The sequence below is a fragment of the Anolis carolinensis genome, chromosome 1, assembly GCF_035594765.1.
Source record: "Anolis carolinensis isolate JA03-04 chromosome 1, rAnoCar3.1.pri, whole genome shotgun sequence".
Classification (NCBI taxonomy): domain Eukaryota; kingdom Metazoa; phylum Chordata; class Lepidosauria; order Squamata; family Dactyloidae; genus Anolis; species Anolis carolinensis.
In genome coordinates, this window is record NC_085841.1 from 210,613,291 (window position 1) to 210,635,866 (window position 22,576).

General features: G+C 41.5%; 2 protein-coding genes across 3 annotated transcripts in view; one reads left to right on the forward strand and one right to left on the reverse strand.

The window, feature by feature from the left end:
• The window catches only part of hat1 (histone acetyltransferase 1), a 34,202-nt gene extending 33,944 nt beyond the window's left edge, over nucleotides 1–258 (reverse strand). Inside the window, exon 1 of one of the 2 annotated variants that reach the window (XM_003226153.3) lies at nucleotides 110–258. In XM_003226153.3, coding sequence (XP_003226201.3) covers nucleotides 110–116 — 7 coding nt within the window. In that variant the 5' untranslated portion in view covers nucleotides 117–258. Of the gene's footprint in view, nucleotides 1–83 lie in introns of both variants that reach the window. The other variant, XM_008118863.3, reaches the window with a different exon arrangement.
• An 18,559-nt stretch (nucleotides 259–18,817) lies between these two features.
• Nucleotides 18,818–22,576, forward strand: part of slc25a12 (solute carrier family 25 member 12) — a 99,428-nt gene continuing 95,669 nt past the window's right edge. The window contains exon 1 of the mRNA XM_062964448.1: nucleotides 18,818–18,969. Within this exon, the coding sequence (XP_062820518.1) occupies nucleotides 18,958–18,969 (12 nt within the window). The 5' untranslated portion in view covers nucleotides 18,818–18,957. The remainder of the gene's footprint in view (nucleotides 18,970–22,576) is intronic.

Below are 22,576 nucleotides of genomic sequence, written 5' to 3' on the forward strand. Positions count from 1 at the left end.
GCAAAGGCCTGAAGCTCGTGGCCTGGGCCAGCCCAAGGAGGCCCTGGGTGGAGGCAGCGGCCCAGGGCCACCGCCAACCTTACCCTTCTTCCCGCCTCGGCCAGCTTACCCGCCATTTCTCCGGTGGCGGCGCCAGCGAAGTCAGCCAGCTTGAGCGAATCAAGCCGCGCGCCCACACGCCGGAAATGACGTTCAAACAAGAAGTGGGAACTTCCGTTCGCTCTGGGCGGGAGAGGAAGCGAGTAGGGAAGGCGTTTGCTACGTTGCCAGTCCCCGCGCATGCGTACTGCTCTTAGGCGCGCCTTTCATCCCCAGCAAAGGACCTCAAGATTCCAAAGGATCATTTGCATAGCTCCGCCCATCACTGGCTGCACAGTCCTGCCTACTGCAATAGGCGGCGGCGGAGGAGGAGGGGGAGAGGTTGTCTCTTATTTTCACTGCAATGTAGACTCTAGAGTCAGGAGAGTAAATAAAGAGCAACACTCAAAAACGGGAATTCCAGACAGGACTCAATCAGCGCCAGGTAACACCTCCCAACAAAGGATTCCCCCAGGCAGGAAACAGCTAGACTTTAAAGCTGCAAGGCTATTCGTCTTTTGAGAAAAGAACAAGTTATTTCTTTTTAATGTGAATGTAACAATCTTACGTTTTATTGACCATCTTTATGTCTGTATGTATGCATTGAACTTCTATCTGTTTACTTTTGCATCCCTGCAGTTAGTGGATACTGGTCTTACTCGTTCTAAGGGAGGGGTCCCCAAACTAAGGCCCGGGGGCCGGATGCGGCCCATCAAAGTCATTTATCCGGCCCCCACAGCACAAGGGCAGAAGGGGGTTGGGCTAAATGGCTCAAGGGGTCTCTTCTAACCCTCATTATTATTATTATTAACATTGATTCTGGGTGGCCATCTGTTAGGGGTGCTTTTTTTGTGCTTTCGGTGCACGAAGGCAGAGGGGGATTGGACTCAATGGACCAAAGGGTTTCTTCCAACCCTCTTTTTTATTGTTGTTGTTGTTGTTATTATTATTAATTATTATTGCTCGGTGGCCAACTATAGTTCGGCCCTCCAACGCTCCGAAGGATCGTGAACTGGCCCCCTGTTTAAAAAGTTTGGGGACCCCTGTTCTAAGGGAACCCTTTTTCTTTTTCAGTATGACTCTAGAATCAGGACAGTAAATAAAGAGCAACACTCATAAAACGGGAATTCCAAACAGGAAACAATCAGGGCCAGCTGACACCTCCCAACAAAGGATTCCCCCAGGCAGGAAGCAACCAGGCTTTGAATTTGAAATTTATTTATTTATTTATTTCCAGCATTTATACCCCGCCCTTCTCACCCAAGGGGACTCAGGGCGGCTTACAAGAATTGGCAAAATTTAATTATTATTATTGGCACAAAGACACAGTATAATACAGCAAACTATATATATATATATATATATATATATGCGCTGGATTTCGTATCACAAAATCATAAGTTGAACACTTCCCTGGCGTTTAGGACTGTGTGATGCATGATGATGAAGATTATTATTATTATGATTAACAACATTGAGGCTGGGTGGCCATCTATCAGGGTGCTTTGCTTGTGCTTTTGGTGCACAAAGGTAGAAGGGGGTTGGACAAGATGGCCCAAGATGTCTCTTCCAACCCTCTTTATTATTTTTATTATGATTATGATTAACTTTGAGGCTGTATTTCTTCCCGTTTGGTTTTTTTTAACTTCAAAATAAGAGATGTGCAGTGTGCATAGGAATTTGTTTATAGGGGTTTTTTTTTTCAACTATAGTCCGGCCCTCCAATGGTCTGAGGGACCGTGAACTGGCCCCCTGTTTAAAAAGTTTGGCTATCCCTGTTTTATAACCTGAAGGCAATTTTATACACAACTGGCCGTGTGCGACCACGCGTTGCTGTGGTGTAGTCTGGTGGTATGGAATTCCAGACATAGAATTATAGAGTTGGAAGAGACCCCATGGGCTATCCAGTACAACCCCTGCCAACATGAAACAATCTGGGTCTGGTAACATCTCCCAACAAAGGATTCCCCTTTGTTTGCAGCTGCAGGTCTATTCAGTGCTATTCAAGCTGGCCAGTAAATGATACTTCCTAGGCAGGAAGCAGCCAGCATTTGAAGCTGCAAGGCTATTCAGTGCTATTCAAGCTGGCCAACAAAGGATTCCTCTAGGTAGGAAGTTGAAAGGCTATTCAATGCTATTGAAGCAGGCCAAGAAAGGATCCCCCTAGGTAGGAAGCAGCCAGGCTTTGAAGCTGCAAGGCTATTCAGTGCAACTGCAATATTCACACTTACCTCCAGCAGAAAAGAGTTCTGTCACACCAGAAGCGGCTTGCAGTTCTTCAAGTCACTCCTGACTCCATGGTTAAGCCTCACTCAGAGCCTGGCTCCTCCCAACGGGTGGTTGGTGGTTTTATCCCTTGTGTAGGCCAGGACAGTTGTCTTCGCAAATGCACTGTAACATCTTCTTGCTTTTTGGGGTTTTTAAGTCCTTGGGAGCCCCAGTGGCGAAGTGTGTTAAAGCACTGAGCTGCTGAACTTGCAGACCGAAAGGTACCAGGTTCAAATCCCGGGAGCGGAATGAGTTCCCACTGTTGGCCCCAGCTTCTGCCAACCTAGCAGTTCGAAAACATACCAATGTGAGTAGATCAATAGGTACCGCTCCGGCGGGAAGGTAACGGTGCTCCATGCAGTCATGCTGGCCACATGACCTTGGAGGTGTCTACGGACAACACCGGCTCTTCGGCTTAGAAATGGAGATGAGCACCAACCCCCAGAGTCAGACATGACTGGACTTAACGTCAGGGGAAACCTTTACCTAACCTTAAGTCCTTGACATTTTTTGTTGTTGCTTTTTTGAGTGATGATCACACATTGGATTGTTAGGTGTCTTGTGGCCAAACTTGGTGTCATTTCCTAAAAACAAACATTATATTTTTATATATATACCATAGAACAGGGGTCCCCAAACTAAGGCCCGGGGGCCGGATGCGGCCCTCCAAGGTCATTGACCTGGCCCCTGCCCTCAGTTTACAACTTAGGCTCACCCAGAGTCTGAAATGACTTGAAGGCATATAACAATAGCAATCCTAATTAACTTGACTATCTCATTGGCCAGAAGCAGGACCACACTTCCCACTGAAATCCTGATAGGTTTATGTTAGTTCAAATTGTTTTTATTTTTAAATATTGTATTATTCTTTTATTTACTTATATTGTGCTATGGTAATAATATCATGTATTGTGTACCTATATACATATAATATTGATAATAATAATATAATGTAATACAATATAATACTAATAATAGTAATACAATATAATATTAATTATATGTTATATATTTTACATGTAATATTACAGTATAGTGGTATAGTTCAATATAGTAATATATAATGCTAATATTGTGCTAGGCTAATAATATAATATATTGTATGTACATACAACTAGTAAACTGCTCTGAGTCCCCTTCAGGGTGAGAGAGGGTGGGGTATAAATGTAGTAAACAAACAAACAAATAATTGTTGGGGTTTTTTTGCACTATAAATAAGACATGTGCAGTGTGCATAGGAATTTATTCATTTTTTTTCAAATGATAATTCGGCCCCTCAACAGTCTGAGGGACCATGAACTGGCCTTCCACTTAAAAAGTTTGAGGACCCCTGCCATAGAAGATGGCAACTCTTAGCAGAACAAGTAGCAGTGCTTTTCCCTTCTGATCTATGGTAAATTTCTGTCTTTCCTACCATGTGGACAATTCTTCCTGCTTCTGTAATATGTTATTCTTGATATGAGATTTGTAGTTCTTTCTGTGGTGAACCCTGTCAAATAGAGAAAAACAAATTTATCAGTCTCTGCTAGCTGTAATAGATCTACGAGCACTCTCTTTTTGTCCAGTAGAAAGGCCTTAGGCTGGGAAGTGGGCCAAAAGGCCCAGCAGTTCAAATGTTCCTTGAGATTGCTCTAATGCTCCTTCTGACTGGCTCCAGCATCTGAACAACACAGACAGAGAAGCTGGAAAAATAGTTTATCAATATTTTCAGGCATGATCTAGAGTCCACTCTCAATTTTTTCATATTGGAGTTTGAGCTGGGCCTCATCTGGCCCTCTCAGATCCAGTAAAGTGTATGCTTCCATCCTTCCTGCCATGAGCAGGGGTCTTTTATGAATCAAACTAAGGGTGTATCTGCACTGGAGAATTAATGCAATTTGACACCACTTTAACTGCCATGGCTCAATTCTATGCAATCCTAGGAGTGGTCTTTTTACAAAGTCTTCAGCTTGCCAAAAACCACAAATCCCAGGAATCCATAGCACTGAGCCATGGCAGCTGAAATGCCAAACTGTATTAATTCTACAGTATACCGTAAAAGAGTTCAAGTGTCACATTGGGAAGTGTTTGCTTGTCCATTGCAACTGCTGCTTAGTTTGGTATGCCCTGGCACAACATCAACACAGCTATCTGTTCAATTGCTTTATTTTGTGCTAGCACCTGCCCACTCATTCTTAGCAAGTTGCATGCTTGACTGCCAAGGCAGCACTACCGGTAACAACAGCATTCAGCCCAGTGGCAACTGGTGGCTCGCAGGACAGTGGCTCTGAAGCCCAAAATCTCGGGGTTTGGTTCTCCCGGCATGCCAATAACTCCAAACCACTTCTAATAGAGACACAGTGACCGAGGGCAAGACCAGAAGTCGATTTATTGCTTTGTTGGTCAAGGCAAGATGTCAAGGGGAATCTCCCAAATCTGGCCTAAGTCACAAATTACAAGTGTGGACACTTTATAGACATCTGAGAGAAGAGACATTGGTTCAAAAGTACATTCATTTACAATTTGTGATTAGCGCATAGTATGGCAGGAATAAAGTTCTTATTGGAGGAATTCTGAAGTCCATCTCGTGTTTCCCATCGCCCCTTTCAGTCCCCGGGAGCACATTAGTCCAGGATGGGATTATCTGGTACACAATGCTTGTTGATTGGCCTTGGGTGGCAAATGGAAAGATTCCCGTGGTGGGAGAATAGGGGATGGTTCCATACTGATGAGTTTAAGGTCGCAAGGTAGAAGTCAATTGTGTGGAGAGAAGAGAATGTAGCATTCCCAGAGCTTATTTGGCCAGGGGCTATAGCTGCATCCTTTTCAGTACAGTATTTGTTAATTATTGGGAAATGAATGAGGTGGGTTCAGTGGGGTTAGTTGTGAGTTCTCCTTGGTTGTTCAAGCTGAGCAGGGTAAATTGGAGTCAATCCCAGATCTTAGCTCTTTTGGGGGTCTCCATTTTGAAACAACTCTAGTTCAGATTCCAGTCTGCATATAAAAGAAGCTATCCAAGCTACTGAATTCTATCCCTCAAAATAAATTAAACACCATGGATTGTTTTGTTAAATCTACTCCCAATTCCATCATTGGAGCTACCAATTATTAGTGAATCAGCCACCTTTCCAGATGAGTTAGGTCCAGCTGTTCCAGAATGAACTGCTCAGTGCTTAATGCTAGACCACTGGCTCCATAGAGTTGTGTGACCTCAAAAACACAAGAGAATTAAGAGGACAATTTGGACACTACCTCTCCCAGGATTTCACCAATATCAGCATGACAGGTAAAGTAACATCATAACACCAATAATTGTGCAGTGTGTGGGAGCTCTTGGATTCTGGGAGCCAGTTCCCTCCCCCCCCCCCCCCCCCCAAGTTTTGATTAATAAGGAAAATCTCAGTGGAGAATTAGCAATAATCCCCTTCCAATGTATATCAGCAACAAAGAGACTTTCCACTTTTCTTACTTAGGTACTCCAAAGTACTGTATTAGAAAATATGATCATAACCTGTTAGGATTATGATACCAATATGGTTAGAAATTGGTGCAGAGTAGCAAAAATGCAGAAGGCTAAGGGTTTATATGAGCAGAGGTAAGAAAAACAAAATAGCCAACCTCCCTTTCTCTTTAAAGAGTCATGCGCATAAATAGACATCAGAGACACTAAAAGTAAATTAGTAAAAATATGTTTACTCACAATCTTGTATGATGATGGTCATACATGTAAAACATATTAGTTCCAAAGAATACAGTACAGGATACTACATATCTCTTAACAAGAAGTATCAGCAGGCCACATGGCAGGATCAAGAGAGAGAACAAAAGAGAGTCTCCCTCCCCTTATATACCCCAAATTCTAAAGGCGTACATAACTTCCTGTATGTCTCCAGGAAGTATACTCCCATTTCCCACATCACATGCAAAACCCCTAAAATGATGCCATCAACTTTGGAATGCAGCTTTGGCTTCAGGTTACTAAGCAACAAATAAAACTAACTACATAAACCATCCCACATTGAAAATGTATGCATGATTGCTAGATAACCCAACACAAAGTGTATCATACTTCACTTGAGGTCTAATAGTCTCAGGCAGTGCATTCACATATTCCCGAAGTTCCTTAAGAGGGAATTGCACAATACAGATCAATTAATTTGAATTACAGTTAGAGAATCAATATATCCACTGGACTAATAAGTGTTTATTGGAACCCCTGGTGGAGCAGCGGGTTAAACCACTGAGCTGCAGATTTCAACTTGCTGGCAGAAAAGTTGGCAGTTCAAATCTGGGGAGCGGGGTGAGCTCCCACTGTTAGTCCCAGCTTCTGCCAACCTAGCAGTTTGAAAACATGCAAATGTAAGTAGATCAGTAGGTACCACTCGGGCGGGAAGGCAATGGTGCTCCAAGCAGTGATGCTGGCCACATAACTTTGGAGGAGTCTACAGACAATGCTGGCTATTTAGCTTAGAAGTGGAGATAAGCACCACCACCCACAGTCGGACACAACTAGACTTCATATCAGGGGAAAACCTTTACCTTTACCTACCTAAGAAAAACACTTCTTAGACACAATTGGTAGAAGCTCTGTAGGTCTTTTCCCACTTTTAATAAATTGTTTCCCTAGAACAGCCAGCTTACCAGATGTTAGGAATTGTGGGAGCTGAAGTACAAAACATCTGGAGAAGCACAGTTTGAGAAACTCCACCCTAGAGATTCTTTATAATAGAAGTGGATCTATTTTGAAACCTCATCTGCCTAGGCAGAAATGATAAAAAAAAGTCTCCAAATGCCTTTCCAGTATCCTGCCCCCCCCCCCCCCAATGGGTATGGGGAACAATTTCACAATATTTCTGTTCCTCTACATAATCATTTTAAATCCAGGAGGAATCTTTTTATTGTTAAAAGCCCAAGAACACACTTGATAAAAACACATCAGATTCAGAAGGTTTCCAACTTGTACTGTTCTTTAGTCCAATTACTTTGGTCCTGTGAAGACTTAATCATAAATGAGAAGCAAACTGATAAGGATGAATTTTCTGTTTATGTTAAATACTCAAAGTGATAAAACTTCAGCTCCAGTCAGAATTGCCAGTTCAGTATAATAGTACATTTGATGCTACAGGATAATATTTATTTATTTATTTCCTACATTTATATCCCACCCTTCTCACCATGAAGGGGACTCGGAGAGGCTTACAAATAATATTTACATACAGTATATTATATCACTAGCACAGCATATTGCACCACACCACTATATTGTAATATTACCAGTAATATTACATGTAATACATAATATATAATTAATATTATATTGTATTATTATTAGTATTATATTGTATTACACTATAATATTATCAATATTACATGTATATACAATATATTATTTATTATATTTATAATATGCCAATCATAAGTAACAGAATTAAAAATCAAGTGACAACTGAGCAAAATTATGCATGCTGATTATTTTAATTTAAAAACCTGTTAATATGGAATGAATATTTTCTTGAAATAAAAATGATTCTGAACAACACAGGGAAGGAAGTACACTGGGAAATGTGTTTAAAGTGTTCCTTTTTATTCTTTTTTGTTTTAAGCAAAACTTTTCTATTGTGGATGTGGTGGTCAGTTTCACTAGAGTGAACAGTTTTTGCCCTTGCAGACCTGCTGTAGGCTGCACTGGTCCCAGAAATTTAGGAAATTGGCCATAAATTGCAACCAGGAATGACCAGAATCCACTTCTAGTTTTGACTAGAGGTTTGGGGAGGGTATTTTTTTGCCAGCTTGCCACTCCTAGAAGGCCTCCAAGAGTGGTAATTGGCTGTTTTAGTCCTCAATTTTTGATACCATAAAGCCTTGTGGAATGTTATAGTCCAGGACCTCCAAAAATGATTTCAAGAGGCATATGTGCTGGACTTGCTACTTCCTCTTCTAGGCTATGATCCCAAGTACACACACAGCAAAATCCTAAATTTATTTTAGATTCTTCAGTCTTGGAGAAAATCTATATACCTTGCTGATCAAAGGTTTCTGTCTCTTTACCTTCTATATATTAATAAATAATTAGCAATCACACTAAAGAAGTACAGTATGACACTCCTCTCTAACATATCTGTGGGGAATATATTCCCAGACTTTGCGTGGATACATAAAACCGCGGGTAATATTGATTTCAATATTGTTTTCAATTGGATAAATGACAGAAGTATGAACACAGTGTAGCTTGTAGAGGAGGTTCTTCTTTAATAAATACATAAGTGAAATTGTAGATAACTGAAATCATGGATATGTAGGAAAGAAGGATATAATTACATATGATCAAAGGATGGAAAGTCAATACAATGAGGTGGGTGGGGAGAGGAAATAATTAGGAACAAATACTGTACAAATGTTAGGAAGCATTGTTCAAGAATGTACATGTTTGGGTGTGTGTAGCTGTTCTTTTTTTGTACTTTCTGTTAAAATGCACATTTTAAATTAAAAATATTTAATGGGGGGAAAGAAACTATGGATATTTTTTTTCGCAGATACAGGGGTCATACTGTAATTCTATACTCAAGACCTCATCAAACGGATAAGGCCCAGCCTCTGGTGAATTGGGGCGGCAGTGTGGCAATTCCAGCATCCCGACCAGGAGCTGTCTCACAGTAGACCCCCGTGTTTCAGTTGTTCCTATTGAAATATGGGGAGCTATTGGTTGGCAGCAATTATTCATAGGTTTACATCTCTGGCTGGAGAGTTGCTCTACCACTGGAGTCTAGTTTGGGGTAATATTTTAGTAGCGGCTACGTTTTACTTCTAAATGGCTTCATCCCAGTTGATATCAGAAAGGGCAATAATCTATTAGTAGAACTTTGCATGAACTCAAGTATCTTGTGGCATCTCGAGCCTCTTAAGTAAAATGACTCAATTCAGTCTTAAGGTGACTCTACTATGTAGTATGTATGCAGATTTACACTACTTTAGCTGCCATGACTCAATGCAATGGAATCGTGGGAGCTGTAGTTTTACAAGGTATTTAGCTTCTGTGCCAAGTAGTGGTGATGAATCACCAAACTAGACATTCCAGGATTCCATAGCACTGAGCCATGGCAATCAAAGTGCAGTCAAACTGCATTCATTCTACAGTATAAATGCTCCCAAAGGTTGTGTGCATTGAACACTGAAAGCAAATGTGTAGCTGTCTCAGCCACCCATGTGGACAATTTCAGATTTTGCAGTACTCACTTATCCAAGCTAAACGGGCCGGCAGAAGCTTGGATAAGTGAATATCTTGGATAATAAGGAGGGATTAAGGAAAAGCCTATTAAACATCAAATTAGGGTATGATTTTACAAATTAAGCACCAAAACTTCATATTATACAACAAATTTGACAGAAAAAGTAGTTCAATACGCAGTAATGTTATGTTGTAATTACTGTATTTATGAATTTAGCACCAAAATATCACGATATATTGAAACATTGACTACAAAAATGGCTTGGATTATCCAGAGGCTTGGATAAGCGAGGCTTGGATAAGTGAGACTCTACTGCATTTTGGATTTTGGAATTTCACATAGTGGTAACTTGATCTGTACCAACCTCTTTCTCTCAGTTTGTCTGAAAGGTGCTATCAGATCTCTTTATATTCTGAGATTCCAGACTCACACAGACATGACTTTATACTTTTTAATCAGCATATACTTCTCTCCTTGTCCTCCCTCCCCAAAATAATACTTGTTGCTTGTTCCACTCCTTGAAAATTGTGACACATTGGCATTAAAAATATCAAAAGTACAATATGCAAAGTAACTGAGAGAAGCATAAGCAAAAGCCTTTGTCTACTTACTCAGATGCATGGAGTTAATAACACAGGCAGCATTAGTGTCCTCAAACACGTTAGCTACAGTGAAGACGAACAAACTTGTTTTTGTGTACACAAACATTTGTGGAATAGATGCCGTAACATAAGTGTGTGAGATCAGATTAGAAACAGAGAGGCAGGATGGAAATTTTAAAACTAATTTAAACTCAAGCTCTGTTTCTTGAATTTTTGCATTATGCTTTGCTGTAACCTAACTGGCCACAGTTGTCCCACAGCCAACCACTTCTATATTCCCCCACCTTAGGATGGATCTACACTGTCAATATACAGTGTTCCCTCACTACTTTGCGGTTCACTTTTCGTGGATTCGCTGTTTCGCGGTTTTTCAATAAACTCTAAAAGACTATTATAAATCATAAAAATTACAATGTACAGCCTAAGGAAGGGAGGAAAAAGAAACCAAAGGGAGAGAAAAGGAGCCCAAGCGGCAACGGGAGGAGAAGGAGGCGATTTATCAATACACAATTATCAACCCTAAACTGGGCTCTACAGGCCAATGGATACTCCACCACAGACATCAGAAGAGCTGCAAGGCCAAGAACAAGCCATGAGAGTCAAGACAAAGATCCACCCAGAGGAAAGGTGTTCTTACCATACATCAAGGGAACCACTGACCGCATAGGCAAACTGATGAAGAAGCACAACCTACAAACTATCTACAGACCCACAAAGAAAATCCAACAAATGCTATGGTCAGCGAAGGACAAGAGGGATCCTCTCTCCTCTGCAGGAGTCTACCGGATACCATGCAGCTGTGGACAAGTATACATAGGGACCACCAAATGCAGCATTGCCCAAACAAGAGTCAAAGAACATGAAAGGCACTGCAGACTAACTCAACCAGAGAAATCAGCCATAGCAGAGCACTTGATGAACCAGCCTGGACACAGTATATTATTTGAGAACACAGAAATGCTGGTTCGCTCCAACAACTATCATGTCAGACTACACAGAGAAGCCATTGAAATCCACAAGCATGTGGACAATTTCAACAGAAAGGAAGAAACCATGAAAATGAACAAAATCTGGCTACCAGTATTACAAAACTCTAAAATCAAAACAGTAGATGGGAACCAACACTCTGAGGGCACAGCTAATGACTGAACAAAGGATGCCCCCAGGCAAGAGACAAAAACCTTTCCAATGCTAATTAGGGTGATTAACTGAAACATTAATGCTGGCTTCCCAGTGACAAAGGATTCTTGCCACACCCTGGACTCTACACAGATATATATTCTTTCCTTTCCTTACTTAGTTTATCCATACCTCGCAACCTCTGAGGATGCCTGCCATAGATGTGGGTGAAACATCAGGAGAGAATACTTATGGAACATGGCCACACAGCCCGAAAGACATACAACAACCCTGTGATCCCGGCCATGAAAGCCTTCGACAACACACAATTGGTTGATAAAGACTTAAAATAGTGTATAACTACTAAAATAATGTATAAATATTAAAATTAATATAGTGCCCCTACTTCACGGATTTTCAGTTATTGCAGGTGGTCCTCGAACCTAACCCCAGCGATAAGTGAGGGAACACTGTAATGCAGTTTGACACCACTTTAACTGCCCCAGATCAATGCAATGGAATCTTGAGAGATGTAGTTTGGTGAGACACCAGCACTCTTTGGCAGAGAAGGCTAAAGGCCTTGTAAAACTACATCTCCCATGACTGCATGGCATTGCACCATGGCAGTTAATATGCTATAGTTAACAACTGCAGTGTAGATGCACCCAAAAGTAAGTGTATACATTTTATTAACTTGGACAGCTACATTCATGTGTACTTAGAAGAAAGTTGGTTCAAACTGGGTTAACTTCCGGCTCAGTATGGATAGTACTCTTTGTATTGCACATATGTACATTATGAGATATCTTGGAGATGGGACTGGAGTGTAACATTAAATTATGCCTTCAGGTTATATATATATACCTTATAAGCATAACCTGAAGGCATTTTATATAAAATATAATCATTTTATGTATGGAACAAAATTATTAAAATGTACCTTGCATCTTGAACCATCAGAAAGCAAAGATGTTACTATCTCAGCCATCCAAATAGACAATTTTGGGACTCACTGGGACTTTATCCAAGTAGACAGTGGCATTATCCAGGGTTGTAAGAGTCATAGTTCAGTAATGAAACATGTACTTTGAACAGAGAAAGTTGCAAAGAGATGTCCCAAGTACAGGTTGAAGGAGCTTAGAGAGCATGTTGGGTGCCTTGAAATCTTGTAGGGCCACAAGTGGTCCTAAGCCGGATGGACCAATGAGTTTGATTCATGTGACAGCCCCATTTGTTCACACACTTGGATAGAATCCCAGCTCACCCAACTGTGTTTAAATGGTTCATGAAACAGAGTGTATTTTTTCCTTTTAAATATCTTGGTTTCTCCTATTTCAAATGCTTCAGCTGCTCAGTCTTTCGTATATGTTTGGCAGAAGCCCAAGCGCATTACTTTTCAAAGGCTGTCTCCTTTGTTATCACAACTCATTAATTCTGCTAGATCACTGGATAGGGTAAGTAGCTGATGAATGGAAACTTCTGGACTGTAAAAAACTAGATCAGCCACCCTCTGCCACTTCCAGGACTTCCGTCTCTGATGGCCAGGCTTGGGGGAGGGGCAGAGAAGGGGACAAAGCTTTAATCAAAACATAATTGTTATATTTTATTATTTGTTCACAAATTAGAGATAAGTTTGATTAAATAAACAGGTTATTAGTTTTCAAATTTGAAAAGACATATAAACATCTACCGAAGTAATATAAATCAACAGTTGGAATAGGAATAATTTTCAAAATGTGTTAGTACAATGACAATACAGAGAATACGCACAGCTCTTTGTGAGACAAGAGTTGAAGATTCACTGAGTGAGAATACCAGAAAAGTTTTGATTCTTGGTATAGGTTTAGTACCCCTCATCCAAAATGCTTGGGACGAGAAAGGTTTAAGCTTTTGGATCTTCCCTCATGGATTTTGGAATACAGTATCTGTATCTGCATATGCATACATAATGGTGATGGGACCTAAGCCTAAATGGAAATTCGTGTGTGTTTCATACCCACTGTCTACACATACTCTGAAGGCCATTTTAAATAATTTTGCGTCTCAAGCCAAGTTTGTGCACAGGGGAAAGAAAAGATGTCACTATCTCAGCCATCCATGCAGGCAATTTTGGATTTTGGAGTAATTCAGATTCTGGATTCCAGATAAGGGATGGTAAACTTGTATTTTCTTTTGTCATTTCTTTGTTAAAAACCGCTCATTGTACATATTGGTCTTACAACTGACATAAAAGCAATTATCATCCCCCACCCTGGCCCCAGGATATGTATAAAACAAATGAAAAGAAGTCATCTGCTTTCAATTCAAGTGGCGCTCTTAGGTTCCCAGCCCATGTAAACAACTCCCCTGCAGAATGAGAGTTTCAAACAGCTTCTCTGGATATCTACAGTATTACATTAGCACTGAATGAAACATGCAGAATCATCACGGGATGCCTTAAACCTACACCTGTTGATAAACTCTACAAGTTAGCTGGCATTGCCCCTCCTGACGTGCGATGGGAAGTTGCTGCTAACGGTGAGAGAGAAAAAGGTCGAACATTGTGAAAGCCACCCACTGCATGACTATCACCCTCCTCCCACCAGACTCAAATCAAGGAAGGGCTTCATGAGAACCACCACTCCTCTTGATGTTCCTCCAGCAGCAGCAAGGGTGTCTCTCTGGGCAGCTAAACCTGGCAATTCTAACTGGATGGCCCCCCAATAGGGTCTTCCTCCAGGGGCAAACCAAGAATGGGCAACTTGGAAGTCCCTGAACAGACTCAGAAGTGGAGTGGGCAGATCAAAAGACAACTTGGCAAGGTGGCACCACCTGGAGGAATCCTCCACCTTGTGTGACTGTGGAGCTGAACAAACAACTCAGCACATGTATGCTTGCCCACAATGGCCTGCCTCATGTACGGAGGAGGAGTTGTTTAAAGCTACAGACAATGCGGTTGCTGTTGCCCACTTTTGGTCCAAAACTATTTAGTTGCTTGTGATTTTTTTTTCTTTTTTCTTTTTTTCCCATTATTTGAAATGTATTTGTTGTACAATGCTTTTGACACGAAATAAATAAATACAGTATTACATTGCCCTTTCACATTTTGGAGGCTCTTATTTGCATTATGGAACCCTGGTGGCGAAGTGTGTTAAAGCAATGAGCTGCTGAACTTGCAGACCAAAAGGTCCTAGGTTCAAATCCCGGGAACTGAGTGAGCGCCCACTGTTAGCTCCAGCTTCTGCCAATCTAGCAGTTCGAAAACATATAAAATTACCTTCAGATCATATGTGTAAGGTGTATATAAATCATACAGAAATTTTGTATTTAGACTTAGGTCCTATCTCGAAGTCATCTCATTATGTGCCTATATGTAAATACAAGTATAACCCACCCCAATCCAAAAATGAAAATACTTCTGATTTCAAGCATTTGAGTAAGAGATCTTCAACCTGTAGCATAAGATTTTGTAGACTTATGTATACTTCCTCAGATCCTCTCTGAGGAAGTACTATAGACTTAAGTCAAAAAAAGTTGGTGGAGCCCCCTGTGGCGCAATGAGTTAAACTCTTGTGCTGGCAGGACTGCTGACAGAAAAATTGGCGGTTCAAATGCAGGGAGTGGGGTGAGCTCCCATTGGTCAGCTCCAGCTCCCCATGTGGAGACATGAGAGAAGCCTCCCACAGGTTGGTAAAACATCAAACATCCGGGCGTCCCCTGGGCAACGTCCTTGCAGACAACAAATTCTCTCACATCAGAAGCCACTTGCAGTTTCTCAAGTCACTCCTGACACATAAAAAAAAAGAAAGTTGGTGCTTCCAATGTCTTCCTCTCACTCCAAACATCTGATGAATAACAGTTTATTTTACTAAAGCTTATACTACCAACTTCTTCCTTGCTCCATGCATCTGATGAAGAAGACTCAAATCAATTTTATAGAAACACGTTTAATATGTATGTTCTATAGAACTACATTTTAATATGTGTGCTTATAGAATTTTTGCAATGTTTGTGTGTTTTGACTATGTTGTGACCCACCTCGAGCCACGAGGAGAAGTAGGTAAAAAATAAAACTATTATTATTGAGAGCTTATACTCCCATCTTCCTCTCACTCCATGCATAGGATGAAAAGGACTTTCACTCCACAAAAGCTTATGCTATCAATTTCTTCTTCTTGCTCCATACATCTGATGAAGAAGGGCCCTTCCACAAGCCCTGTATCCCAGGGTCTGATCCCAGGTTTTCTGCTTTAAAATGGATTAGATGAGTCCACACTACCAGAAGATCTGGGATAAACAGAAACCCTGGGATCAGATCCTGGGGCCCCTTCCACACAGCTGTATAAAATCCCACATTATCTGCTTTGAACGGGGTTATATTGCAGTTTATATTGGCCACGTTGTCGTCTCCCAAAGCAGTTGCTCTACTCCGAACTGAAGAACGGGAAACGTAATGTTGGTGGGCAGGAAAAGAGATTTAAAGATGGGCTTAAAGCCAACCTTAAAAACTGTGGCATAGACACTGAGAACTGGGAAGCCCTGGCCCTTGAGCGCTCTAATTGGAGGTCAGCTGTGACCAGCAGTGCTGCCGAGTTTGAAGAGGCACGAATGGAGGGCTTAAGGGAGAAACATGCCAAGAGGAAGGAGCGTCAAGCCAACCCTGACCGGGACCGCCTTCCACCTGGAAACCGATGTCCTCACTGCGGGAGAACATGCAAATCAAGAATAGGTCTCTTCAGCCATCTATGGATCCATCCCCAGGACCCCACGACTGGAAGACCATTGTCCTCGGCCTACGAGGGATCGCCTTAGTAAGTATTGTTGGGAATCATCCTGGACTACTCAAGTCTAGATGTAGTTAGATAGATGATAGAGTTAGATTGAGGGAGTCCTTTCCCTGTTTCCAAAGCATGCCTAGACAGGCTTTACTGTGTTTCACTCTATCCTGTTTAAGTCACATCCCTTACTTTGAAGTTAGTAGAAATGTGAATCTCTAGGGACACTAATTTCTCATTGCTCAGAATGTCTTTTATGGCCCCAATAAACTGGACCATGTGACTGGAACCATTTTTTTTGTTCTCTCTTCTCCCTTTGTTCTTCTAGCTAACAAGAAGCATCTTGCTGTCTCTCCTGGCAAGATGTAACTATTTAGATGTTTGTTATTTTTCCTTTCTTATTTTTCCTTAGAAACCAGTCTAGAGTAGACTAGACAGCTCCCAAGCCTTTCTATCTACAATGGAGTTTTTTTTTTTACCTGAATAAATACTTTTTGAACTTTTACTGAGTCTCTGCAGTCCATTGCAATCCTAAATGGTCAAAGGCTTCTCTTGCTCACCCTGTGTAAGTAACTGCTGCATTTAAAAGCTTTGCTTTTGCTACTTTGCTCTCTCCCCCAGAGAGAGTTAAATTGAGTCTAACCGCTCAGAGATTACCACAAGTATATTGCAGTGTGGACTCAGGGCCCTTCTACACAGCCATATAACCCAGAATATCAAGAGAGACAATCCACAATATCTGCTTTAAACTGAGTGATCTGAGTCCACACTGTTCAAAGCAGAAATGTAGGATTTTATTCAGCTGTGTGGAAGGGGCCGGAGTATGACAGTGTGGACTCAGATAACCCAGTTCAAGGCAGATATTGTGGATTATCTGCCTTGATATTCAGGGTTATAAGGCTGTGTGGAAGAGCCCCCAATTCAAAGCAGATATTGTAGGATTTTCACCCTTGATACTCTGGGTTATATGGCTGCATGGAAGTGCCCTAGGAAAATTAAGGACCCTTCCACACGGCCATATAACATCAAGGCAGATAATCCACAATCTCTACTTTGAACTGGATTATCTGAGTCCACACCGCTATATAATCCAGTTCAATGTGGACTTTAGGAGCCTCTGGTGGCCTAGGGGATAAAAGCCTTGTGACTTGGAGGTTGGGTTGCTGACCTGAAGGCTGCCAGGTTCGAATCCCACCCGGGGAGAGTGCGGATGAGCTCCCTCTATCAGCTCCAGCTCCATGCAGGGATATGACAGAAGCCTCCCACAAGGATGGTAAAACATCAAAACATCCGGGCGTCCCCCGGGCAACGTCCTTGCAGGCGGCCAATTCTCTCACTCCAGAAGCAACTCCGGTTGCTCCTGACATGAAAATAAAGTGTGGACTTCATACAGCTGTGTGGAAGGGGCCTTAGCAGGGCTGTAGCCAGAAAAAAAATTTGGGAGGGGTTTTGAAAATTTTGGGGGAGGGGGGGAGGTTGAACCCCTAACCCACCCACCCCCTACAGGCCTGTCAATATCTGCTTGAGATAGTGTCTTCTTCACTTCACTTCACTGGAAGCTACAAGGCGTAGAGCCTTTTCGGCCTATGCTCCAATTCTGTGGAACTCATTGCCTCCATATGTTAGAGCAATGTCGGAGTTGCGACCTTTGGTAAAAGCGCTCAAGACTTGGCTGTTTGGTTGTGCATTTAAGTAAATCAGATCAAATTTGCCAAATAGTCACTGTTGAATGTTTTTATGTTGAATGTTTTTATATAGTGGAATGATATTTTAAATTGTAAGTCGCTTGGAGCACTCTGGTGGAGAGCGACTAATTAGGAAATACAGTAGAGTCTCACTTATCCAACACTCGCTTATCCAACGTTCTGGATTATCCAATGCATTTTTGTAGTCAATGTTTTCAATATATCGTGATATTTTGGTGCTAAATTCATAAATACAGTAAATACTACATAGCATTACTGCGTATTGAACTACTGAGACTCTACTGTAAAGTGAAGTGAAGAGATAGTGTCTGGAGGGACTCTTAATTTTTTGCGTTTCATAGACTTAGCATGGGGATTTGGTTAACCAGTTAAAACTCATGAGTAAACCAGGTTTTTTTAAAAATCTGAAACATTTCGGGGGGGGGGGGGGTTGAACCCCTAACTCCCCCCCCCCCCTTTCCTGGCTACAGGCCTGGGCCTTAGGCTATTAACTTCTTTCTCGTACTATGAGTCTGATGAAGATTTAAATTTAGGAAAGGCTCAGGTTACCAACTTCTTTCTCTCAAAGGTTGGTCTCAAAGGTGCTACCTCCACGATCCCTTTGAATGCTGATGAGAGACTAATTACCGTACCAGAGAGAGGGAGAGAAAGAGAACATGTGTTGTCGAAGGCTTTCATGGCCGGGATCACAGGGTTGTTGTATGTCTTTCGGGCTGTGTGGCCATGTTCCAGAAGCATTCTCTCCTGACGTTTCGCCCACATCTATGGCAGGCATCCTCAGAGGTTGTGAGGATGCCCTCACAACCCTCACAACCTCTGAGGATGCCTGCCATAGATGTGGGCGAAACGTCAGGAGAGAATGCTTCTGGAACATGGCCACACAGCTCGAAAGACATACAACAACCCAGAAAGAGAGCAGATCCTTAAGTGTGTTCCCGGGAGAAAAGACACTGAACTGAGGAGGAGGAGGAAAGCCCTGTTCCTTTAAGGCAGCCCCCTCCCTCCCCCTCCCCCTCCCCCTCCCCTCCTTCTGTCCGGGGTCACGCGGGGACACGGGCTTGGCTTCTGGGACGCTGCTTAGGCACATAGGGCCGGCCCGAAAACAGGGAGGGAGGACGGGAGGGAGGTGTTTTTAGCTGCGGCGGCGGCGCGCCTGCTGCCTGACAGCGTCGCTGGGAGACTCCTCCTCCTCCTCCTCCAGCGCCATCCGCTTCCCTGGCTCAGCATGGCGGTCAAGGTGACTCTCTTCCTTCTCTTCTCCTTCCGTGCTGCCTTAGATTCCCTCTCAGGAAAAGCGCGGCAAGAGTTTTTGGGGTGCTTGCTTAAGGGGACCCCCTTAGCTAGGCGTCAAGGCGCCCCTGGAGGAGAGGGGAGGAAGCGGAGCTGGGCAGGGCAGGAAGGCCACTGGGGAAAAAGGAAGGGACGCCCTGAAGGTCTGCCCCCCCTCACCCCACATGCATCTACACTGTGGAATTAACTCAGTTTGGCCACTGCCGCGGTTTAAAGCTTTGGAACCCTGGGAGTTGGAGCCCTACACGGGCTTTCTCTGCTGCTATAAATGAGGATACTGTTGGCCTGCCCGCACAATAGAATTAATGCCGTTCGACACCGCTTTAATTGCCGTGGCTCAATGCTAAAAAGTCGTGTGAGTTGGAGTCTGGTGAGGTACAGTCGAGTCTCACTTATCCAAGCTAAACGGGCCAGCAGAAGCTTGGATAAGCGAATATCTTGGATAATAAGGAGGGATTAAGGAAAAGCCTATTAAACATCAAATTAGGTTATAATTTAACAAATTAAGCACCAAAACATCATGTTATACAACAAATTTGACAGAAAAAGTAGTTCAATACGCAGGAATGTTATGTTGTAATTACAGTAGAGTCTCACTTATCCAAGGTAAACAGGCCGGCAGAAGCTTGGATAAGCGAATATCTTGGATAATAAGGAAAGATTAAGGAAAAGCCTATTCAACATCAAATTAGGTTATGATTTTACAAATTAAGCACCAAAACATCATGTTATACAACAAATTTGACAGAAAAAGTAGTTCAATACGCAGTAATGTTATGTAGTAATTACCGTATTTACAAATTTAGCACCAGAATATCACGATATATTGAAAACATTGACTACAAAAAATGGCTTGGATAATCCAGAAGCTTGGATAAGCAAATATGTTGGATAATAAGGAGGGATTAAGGAAAAACCTATTAAACATCAAATTAGGTTATGATTTTACAAATTAAGCACCAAAACATCACGTTATACAACAAATTTGACAGAAAAAGTAGTTTAATACGCAGGAATGTTATGTAGTAATTACTGTATTTACAAATTTAGCACCAAAATATCACAATATATTGAAAACATTGACTACAAAAATGGCTTGGATTATCCAGAGGTTTGGGTAAGCGAGGCTTGGATAAGTGAGACTCTACTGTACTGTATTTACGAATTTAGCACCAAAATATCACGATATATTGAAAACATTGACTACAAAAATGGCTTGGATAATCCAGAAGCTTGGATAAGCAAGGCTTGGATAAGTGAGACTCTACTGTACCAGCAGAACTCTCTGGCAAAGAAAACAAAAGAGCATGTAAACAGCAGCCCCTTCCACACAGCTGAATAAAATCCCACAATATCTGCTTTAAACTGGGATACAAACAAGTGCGAACAAAGCAGATATTGTGGGATTTTCTGCCCTGAAATTTTGGGTTATATGGCTGTGTGGAAGGGCCCTTCAATCCACAGAATCACATAGTACTGAACCATGGTGTCAAGCTGCACCCATGCTATAGGGTAAATGCAGCCATAAGTCCCTTCTACACTGCCATATAATCCAGATGATCAAAGCAGATAAACCACATTATCTGCTTTGAACTGGATTATATGTTCTACACTACCAGATAATCTAGTTCAAAGCAGATAATGTGGATTTTATTTGGCAGTGTAGAAGGGGCCATAGTGGAGATTTCCAAATATGGATTAGGTTGTAGCTCTTGGCCACATTGGTTGTTTTCTTCAGGGTAGGTCTTCGCTCTCTCTCCGTCCCTCCAATTATAATGTGGATTGTGACATGCTTTAGTAGCTATAAACATGAAGCACTATTGAGGGCCCTTCCACACAGCCCTATATCCCAGAAAATCAAGGCAGGTAATCCACAATATCTGGGTTATCTGAACCTACACTGCCATATAACCCAGTTCATAGCAGATAATGTGGGATTTTATTCAGCAGTGTGGAAGTGGGCCTGGGTATAACAGTGTGGACTGAGGATAATGGGGAGAATCGAAACTGATGATGTTTGGGAGTTGTAGTTTGGTGAGGCAGAAGCATTCCTTCGCAGAGAAAGCTAAAGGCCTCCCAGAACTACATAGAATTAAGCCATGGCCCTTAAAGTGGCGTCAAATGAAATTAATTCAGCCTCATCAGCTCCAGTTGAATCCTTCCAGTTTGTCCGTCTAAGTTGAAATTGAAAGTAAAATGACTAGATGGGCCTCTTCTCCCTCTGGCACTGAGGGCCCTCCCACACAGCCATATGATATAACCCAGAATATCAAGGCAGAAAATCCCACAATATCTGCTTTGAACTGGGGTATCTGAGTCCACACTGCCATATATTCCAGTTCAGAGAAGAAAATGTGGGATTTTATTCAGCTGTGTGGAAGAGGCCCAAGTTATTGTTAGTAAATTAATCCTTTACCAACATCTAGTATAGCGCAGAGGGAGAGGGAGGGAATTGGAGGGGGGGGGAGACATTGTATGAAGTTAAAATTGATACATCTATTTCTTCATATCAGTTACAATTACACACTTTACCCAAAGTATTAAACATTCTGTATATCCTGAAACAAAGAGACGAGAAATATTGTCCTCCAACTTTAAGTCTGGTCTTCGTATCTTCTTGTATTATCTTATGTTCGTCCTGTCTTCTCCCCCAGATCTTCACTATTAAAATTCATCTTCATTATTTTTATCAGATTTAAATATTTTATCTAATTTCAGTTATAATCTAATGAATCTAAGTATCTATTAGTAAATTAGGATTGTGCAAACATTTACTAAGTTTCACTGTCATCCTTTCTTCCCTTTTTACGCAGTTTATGTCTTTCTATATAAACCATCCAAATCTAATCAGAGGGTACTAACACATCAATTGTCTAAAATCTCTTAAATGTAGTGCTCTCTCTCTCTCTCTCTCTCTCTCTCTCTCTCTCTCTATATATATATATATATATATATATATAGAGTCTCACTTATCCAAGCTAAACGGCCGGCAGAAGCTTGGATAAGCAAATATCTTGGATAATAAGGAGGGATTAAGGAGAAGCCTATTAAAATCAAATTAGGTTATGGTTTTACAAATTATGCACCAAAACATTATGTTTTACAATAAATTTGACAGAAAAAGTAGTTCAATATGAAGTAATGTTATGTTGTAATTACTGTATTTACGAATTTAGCACCAAAATATCACGATATATTGAAAATATTTACTACAAAAATGGCTTGGATAATTCAGAAACTTGGATAAACGAGGCTTGGATAGGTGAGACTCTACTGTATACGCACACACACACACACACACAAAAATGATAATGATAATGTTTTAGTCAACAAACTATATTATCGATTGTATTTTAATTTTTTCTTAAAGTACTATTTCTTGAGTATTGGTTAACTGAAAATCTACTGTGCTATTATTATTATTATTATTATTACTATCATCATCATCATCATCATCATCATCATCATCATCATCATCATCATCATCATCTTCCCTTGAAGTGTTTTGCATCTTTGGAAATGGAGCAGAGTATGCATTGTGGACCACTTGATCA